Source organism: Tamandua tetradactyla, chromosome 20, assembly GCF_023851605.1.
Source record: "Tamandua tetradactyla isolate mTamTet1 chromosome 20, mTamTet1.pri, whole genome shotgun sequence".
NCBI lineage: Eukaryota > Metazoa > Chordata > Mammalia > Pilosa > Myrmecophagidae > Tamandua > Tamandua tetradactyla.
Genome location: NC_135346.1, coordinates 4,021,846 through 4,029,968, shown reverse-complemented (window position 1 = coordinate 4,029,968; position 8,123 = coordinate 4,021,846). Strand labels below are relative to the sequence as shown.

Here is an 8,123-nt window from a genome sequence, read left to right as displayed (position 1 = left end):
GTATGGAGTTCTTAATTTCCATTTTGAATAGCCCCTATGTCAAACATTGTCTAAGATAAAATCTTTATGTAAGATCTAGAAGAACAAATATATTATTTGTTTTCTCTTATGTGCCATAATCCAAAGTAGAACAATGTCTCTATTGAAACCAGATTCCTATTTCCATGGAATAATTGTCTTACATTGCCTTAATTTAATAAAATCAACATCACCCTTCTAGGGAACTTATTTATAATCAGCCTTTAAATTAACATAAATTCTGCCTTCTTATGAAAATCTAGCATTAGTGTCATGTTTTGATCAGATTTTGTGCCTACATGAAGCTGTGGTGTCAGGACAGAGGTGGGAGCTTTCCACTATAGCAGGGAGGATAATTTTACACCAAAATGATTTGGGGTTGCAGTGTTTGGAGATAATAAAAAGCAGGCTTAATTTTATTCAGATTTATTATTTTGTTAAGAACTATAAAAATATTACTTCCCTTATTACTTGTACTTTCAGTGGACCTCACCTAATACCCCTTGGGAGCCCACTGCAAGCATGGTGCTGTAACATTTCCAGTACTCTTCACTGAAGTCATAAATTGTGATCCTGATAAACTAGGGAGAAACTCACAGAATAGAAGTAGCACATCATAATACTGCTTGATCTCTTTGTGAGTACAGACTGCTGATCACTTGAATGGTTGAATTTAAATACATTTAAGGTAAAAAATATATATTTCAGCATTATTAGAAACAGTAAGTGCTATATGAGAAGCTCCAAATATGCAGTAACAAACGAGTTTTAATTAAAGAAAATAACATATATTTTTAGAAAGCCCTACAATTTACTAATTTGTGATCATTTATGCTGTATTCAGACCAGAGTTGAAAATTGTCATGGGTCTTTATAGCCCTGGAATAGTAAACAATTTACACTGAAGAAAAACTTTCCTTTTTTCACAAATTCTAGTATATCTGGATACTAGTGAACATATACTGGGTACTTAGTGATTTATTTATCTTTTGCATACTATGTGTGAAACACTTTTCAGGATACTGTGGATACAGCAGCAAACATAGACAAAAATTCTTGCTCTGGTGGGCCTTGAATTGTAGTGGGAAAATATTATTCATATGATATATAGATTGATAAATGTTTATGGACCAATAGATATAAATAAATAAATTGATTGATTAATAAATTATTTCATTAAATATTAGTATGTGCTAAAGAAAACAATTTTCAAGAAAGGGAGAAATAAAGTACTGAAAAAATATTAAAATTTTAGATATGATGACCAGGGCTATTGAAGAAAGACACAAAGGGAGTAATGGAAAGATTATTCTAGGTTAAAGAGTAGCAAATGAAAAAGCCTATGGGGTAGGAGTATGTTTGAGAAACAAATGTCTTGATGTATGATTAATGTAAACTGTGCTCACTGTGGCCAAACTAGAGTGAGGGAGAAGGAGAATAGTAGGAGATGAGGACAGAGGGCTAGCAGAGCTTTGTTAGTTTTTTAAAGAATCTGTGAGAAAAAATTCTAGGGTAACAGTGAGGTCACAATTATATTAGAGCATACAAAAATATGAATTAAAACAGTATTTGATTATTAAACTAATAAGGTTTTTTAACTTTGTTTTAAGTTCCATTCAATCATAAGAAGCATCATTGACCTGGAAAAATAATCATTCCTGAAGAAAACTCGTGTCTTCATGTCTGCGCTTTGTTCTACTCTAAGACAGTCACAGCTAGTTATCCTGCATTGACAGAGAAGAACAATGGGAATCCTGATACAACCTTGCTGGTGGACTAGGGAAAAGAGAAGAAATGCTTCCATCTAGTCACTCCCAAAGCAGTTTTCTCTAAATGTGTATATAGAAGCACTCTTTACTGAACCCATTCATTTTGCATCAAACCCAAGAAGGTGATCACAAATGCAATGACTCATCCCTAAAACAATCTATGTGTCTGAACAGAAGTTCCATGTACCTGAAGGAGATGCAATCCAGGGCTTCTACTTTGGAGACTAAATATATTTTAGATGAAAATTGCGGCAACAGTGTTTGCCACACTAACGTTTTATATCATGTTTCTTCCAAGCACCCTCCTCAGTGCACCCAGGACCTCCTTGTTCCTCAGGCTGTAGATAAGGGGATTGAGCATGGGGGTGAGGATGGTGTAGAACATGGAGAGACCTTGGTCCAGCTCAGGAGTGTGTGAGGACCCTGGCACCATGTAGACCACTATGCCTGGTCCTAGGTAGAGACTCACCACAGTCAAGTGGGAAAAACACGTGGTCAGGGCTTTGCTCCTCCCCCGTGGAGAATTCATTCTAAGAACAGCAGAAAAGATGCGGGCATAGGAGGCCATGATGAGAGTGAAGGGAATAATGATAAACACAATACTTACCATGGATACCACCATCTCATAATCTGATGTATCCTCACAGGACAGCTTCAGGATGGCAGGCATCTCACAAAAGAAGTGGTTTATCTCCCTCAGGCCACAGACAGGGAAATGCATGGTGTAGATGGTTTGGATGACTGCGTTTAGAGCACCCCCAAACCATGATACCACAGCCATTAGCCAACAAACCTCAGGGCTCATAATGATTGTGTAGCGCAGAGGGTTGCAAATTGCCACAAATCTGTCATAGGACATAAGGGTTAAAAGGAGACACTCAGCACCACCAAGAGTAAGGCAGAAGAACAACTGGACTCCACAGCCAATGCGAGAGATACTTTGTTTCCCTAAGGAATGGTTGATGATCATCTTAGGAACTGAACTGGAGATGTACACCAGGTCAATAAGAGAGAGCTGACGGAGCAAAAAGTACATGGGGATGTGGAGGCGGACATCCACCCAGATCAGAAGAATGAGGATGGAGTTCCCCATGAGGGCAATGAGGTAGACCAGCAGGATGGAGTATACCAGGAGGCTAGCATGCTGCAACCCAGGGAAGAGACCCAGGAGGATGAAATCGGTGGGGAATGTGCCATTATTTCTCTCCATACCTCTGCCTCATCTGTAGGTGCTGATGGGTGGAAACGTAGGAAAACATAGTGAATGTGTTAATTCTTATTCCCATTGTAAACCTTTTATCTTATTGTTTATTTGCAGCCCTGTCCCTTTCAGCTTCAAACCATAATAATCTTAAAATATAGTTGGGGTCTAGTCATTCTTGCTCAAATTTTTTAACCTTTCTCATTGACAATTGTATTAAGCTCAAAGCAACTTATCTTGGCATTTTAATACTCAACCAGTATACTGGTAACTTATCTGGCCAGCTATTTACACTAAAATAAACTTTGTCCCTATGGTGATTTTAGACCTCTCTCCTGAAAGATAGCCATGTCTTTCCATCATTATTTATTTAATCATGCAGTTTCCCTTCAATTTTAACTACCCTCCCTCTATTACAACAGGTATAAAATTCTTGCACCAATTTTTTTCTAATCACACCAGCATCTTTCTTCAGTCATCCCAAAACCCTCTCCACCCCTGCCATTTCAAAGAGTGATTACTCTTTCCTCAATTCTGATGGAACAAATTACTTTGTCCTAATACTGGTTGTAAACTGATTTTACCTTTTTTCAATATTAGTTTCCTCTTGGATGGCAATCCTTGGAGTCATAACGAAACTCTGATAGGTTTATATGTAATCCCTCTATAGTGTGCCCATGATTAAATTTTGTATGTGGGATCATAGTTTGGGTAAATGAGTTAAACATTTTGGAATATAAGATTTTTCATAATTGCTATAAATTTATTATTACTCGCTTCTGTAGAAACAACTCATCAAAATGAAATTAATATTTATTTACTCGACAAATGCTACCCTTAGCAGAATATAACAGTGAGATTTCTGTGACATATTGCTGGTCAGAGAAAGAGACCCTACTATCACCTCCTTTTACTGCATGGGGGGAACAGTATAACAGTGCCTGTCATCAAGACCACACTCTTAGATTCCCAACCCCCTGCATGGTTTTCGGGTGTTAAGAACACCAGCAAAACATGACTCACACTGGCACTGATTAGAAAACATTACTTACATAGAGAAGAGAAAAAGCAAGGCCTGCTCACAAGTGGCCATGGCCTCTGGGCCTGGCTAAGGGAGTCTGCACAACTCTCATGCCATAGTGAAAAAACACTGTTCCCTTCCTCCCATGAGTAAATATACCAGCAGATGAAACAGGCTTCATAGGATGAAGTGACCTTGTCTCCAGGGAACGTGTATGAATGACTGAGATAAATGAGGAAGGAATACCCCGCAGGCCACTGTCTGCAAGCGACAGTTTATTATTGAAAGGCACCCACAGTAGGGATTCAACCCGTACTTATCATGCAGTCCTAGAAACCAGACTAACAAGGCCCTGAGCCAGTTTTTATTTGGGGGTCCCACGGAAAGGTGATGGGCTGTGCTCAGAACATCACCGACCTCAATTCCCGAGGGCTCTATCTTTTTACCATCAGAGATAATTCAACTCCAGAGTTAAAATTACACATGGTGGTAAAGAAGTCATTAAAGATCAATAAGGATAGTGAGGATGAGGCAAAAGAGAAAGAGAGGAAGTGGAGTTTGAAGAAGTAGAACAAGAAGAAGATGAAAACATAAGTTAGAAAAGGTAAAGAAGGAGAAAGAAGAAAAATTGTCAACTGGAATGATGGTTGGTTATACTCGTACCCACAATTATATATAATTGTATATATATAATTAAAAAAAAAAACTATTTCACAGTGTAGACAACCAAAGCTATAGGATAAGCCCCCTGTCTTGAGGTTTGTTCACATGAAACTTAACCCTACAAAGAATAGGTCAAGTCTACTTAAAATTAGGCCTAAGAGTCATGCCCAGGAGAACCTCTTTTGTTGCTCAGATGTGGCCTCTCTCTCCAGCCAACACAACAAGCAAACTCACCACCCTCTCCCTGTCTACATGGGACATGACTCCCAGCGGTGTGGACATTCCTGGCAATGTGAGACAGAAATTCTAGAATGAGCTGAGACTGAGAATCAAGGGATTGAGTAAACCTTCTCAACCAAAAGGGGAAAGAGTAAAATGAGACAAAGTGTCAGTGACTGAGAGATTCCAAACAGAGTTGAGAGGTTATCATGGATGTTATTCTTACGCTTTAAGTAGATATCTCCTTGTCATTCAAGATGTAATGGAGAGGCTGGAGGGAACTGCCTGAAAATGTAGAGCTGTGTTCCAGTAGCCATGTTTCTTGAGGATGATTGAATAATGATATAGCTTTCACAATGTGACTGTGTGATTGTGAAAACCTTGTGTCTGATGCTCCTTTTATCTACCGTCAACAGACGAGTAGAACATATGGAATAAAAATAAGTAATAAGGGGAATAGATGTTAAAATAAAAAAAACTGCTTCATTGGTTGTTTAAAATCAAGTATATAAATGAATTCTCACATGAACTGCTGCAAATGCAAAGAACAAAAATAGAGGGGTACATGAAAAAACCTTCACTAGTGCAAACTATATGGAAAAATCATAGGTAGTGTAAGTATGGACTATAGTTAATAGTAATCTCTTAATATCTTTTAATCAACAGTAACAGATTTGCTATACCAATACTACTGGTCAACAATAGGGAGAATAACAGCTATGAGAGGCCTTAAGTTTATTTTTTATCCTTATTTCTGTTTTAAAATTGATCATGAGGGTGTGTACATAGCTATGTGATGATACTGTGAGCCAGTGATTGCGTACATTGGATAGTTTGTGAGGTGTGTGAATATATCTTAATAAAATTTTTAAAAAGAGGAATAGTAACACTCTATTACTACAGGGCCTATTCCTAGATGGTTGTGGGAAGTGAATATCATAATGCAATAATGTGCTTAGTCATGCTCTCAGCACAAAGGAAACATTAGTTATCAATATTGTTGTTATTATTATTACTACTTTTATATGCCCTAATAGACTTGGGACTTGTACAAGGTCTAGCATAGGGAAATTATTTAGTAAATAATAATGAAAAATACATTAATGGTAATGAATTAATGAATGTCAATAATTAAAAAAATCATTCAATGCACATGTCTCATATATAGTGCATGGTAAATCTGGTGATAATAACAATAGGACAGGTATAAACATTTACTTTTACATAAATTAAAATTGATGGTGTTTTTTCCACCAATTGTTTGAGTCGCTACAGATATTGTCATCTCCTTTTTCATATTAGAAAAATAATTTTAGAGAATCCAAGGGACTTTTCAAAATCATAAAATATTTAATTTACTGTGATATAATTTTACTTCTCTCTGAGGTATAGTGATGGCTTGTTTACTAAGAAAGCTGAATTCTATATGAGTGAGATGAAATGTGTTTAGCTAGACAAATGCATACACTCTAATCTTTGAATGGATGAGAGTAATGACTTCATCAACTCCATTCAAATTAGCAATCTGGTTTTGGTCTCAGTACAAGAACTTGACTAAATCCTGGAATTCATTCACTTCCCATTCCCAAGAGCAGTACATGAGATGTTTTCAGTTTGAACACCCAATTAGAAGTAGAGCGTGGTTTTGAAACCAAAGGACATTCGCTTACCAGCCCCAAACTAGAGTCCCTTGCTCTTAGGTCACTTTCTGCTTAAGTGAGATTAATCTCACTTAAACTGGCCAATTTATGTTACAGGTAAAGAAAACATGAGGGTGAGACACCTAGAGATGTGAGAATAAGAGAATAAATCTTTTTATGAAGGGGAAGAAGAGAGCGAGATTGTGAATCTTTCTGACAGCTCTGTCTACGTGTGTTTTCATGAACTCCAACCACACTCCTACCTCCTTTGCACTCCCAACTGTTAGCTCATACAATAACTGAAGTCTAACCACAGGAACTTTCATATTGTCCCTCTAGAATCCTGGAATGGTAGCTGTCAGCCTGTTTCTGGAGGGGAACACATTTAGAACACTCACTTGAGATGCATCCTGAATGGAGCTTCTCTCCAGGTCAAACTAAACTGTGATAACCTTCTAATACCTTTGTCTTTATCTCTGCTTGGAGACACGGGGGAAGCATTGTGTGCAAGAGTTAGTCTCTTCCATTAACTTCTTCATTTAGAAGGAGACCTGGAGACTGGGAGCAGAGTATGAGAAAGGGCATTGAACATTGTAGAATGCATCCAATCCAATTTTTACCAAATAAGATAATATGCAGTAATAGACCACAAAGACTAAAAAAGAAAAAAAAAAAAAAACAAGAGGCAAGAATCATTTACCAAGCTTTAAGGAGCACTTACTAAATGTTCCTTGACTATTAACCCATGGAATAAGTAACAGTACTCTCATTCTGATTTTGCAGACAGCAAACTAAGACACAGCAAGTTTAAGTAATTTCAAATACAACTGGCCCCTAGCAGTCAGGAATCCATCCACCCCCATGGCCAGCTCCACAACCAGGCTCTTAAACACTGGCTTTTTGGCTACCACACAAGGGTCAAGGGTGCACCAACAGAGCTATGTACCTGGGTTCCTGGAGCACAGAGATGCCTGCCTTCTGGCAACTTGTTTTCACAAATGCCCAGAATGAGTAGAGATCTGTGGGCTGAAGGCAAGAGGCTGGGGGTATGAGGTGTTGGGAAGGTGGAGTGTGCTATAGGCTTATTTGGAATAGTAGAGCTATCCACAGTGACTTCCAGGGTTGCCAGGCTGAGGAGAGAATGGTACAAATGGACACAGCCCTGAAGTAAGACAGGAATAAAACTGGAATGTCTGCTGAAAGTAGCAATGGCTAAAAGAAAGGATGTACTGTGCCTCTCAGTGTCTTAAATCATTAGTTACAGCTTATGTAAAACACAGTTATCCTAATGTAAATGGTGCATAATAGTTAATCATACAGTTATGCAGATGTTCTTTCATGAAATTTAAAGAACATACCGCACTAATGTAAGGTGTTTATAACAGGGTGTTAAATGGGAACTCTGTATTTTCGGCATGATTTTGCTGTTCACGTACTCTTGAATAAATTGTAAATATGTACAATAAAGAATTTAATCAAACTGATTCTAAAAAGACTTTTTGTACTGAATAAATTATTTGGCTAAAAATATTATTTAGAAGGAATTTGATAAGTATCAAAACACTCCTTTGTAATGTTTGATTACTCCAAAT

The 8,123-nt window shown here is 37.6% G+C and overlaps 1 protein-coding gene across 1 annotated transcript; it reads right to left on the bottom strand.

Moving 5' to 3' along the window:
- Positions 1-2,064: 2,064 nt before the first annotated feature.
- LOC143664776 (olfactory receptor 2T27-like) lies at positions 2,065-2,997 on the bottom strand. Its single transcript, XM_077138164.1, has one exon. It carries the CDS (start codon positions 2,995-2,997, stop codon positions 2,065-2,067), a length of 933 nt encoding a protein of 310 aa, XP_076994279.1.
- Between the last annotated feature and the right edge of the window lie 5,126 nt (positions 2,998-8,123).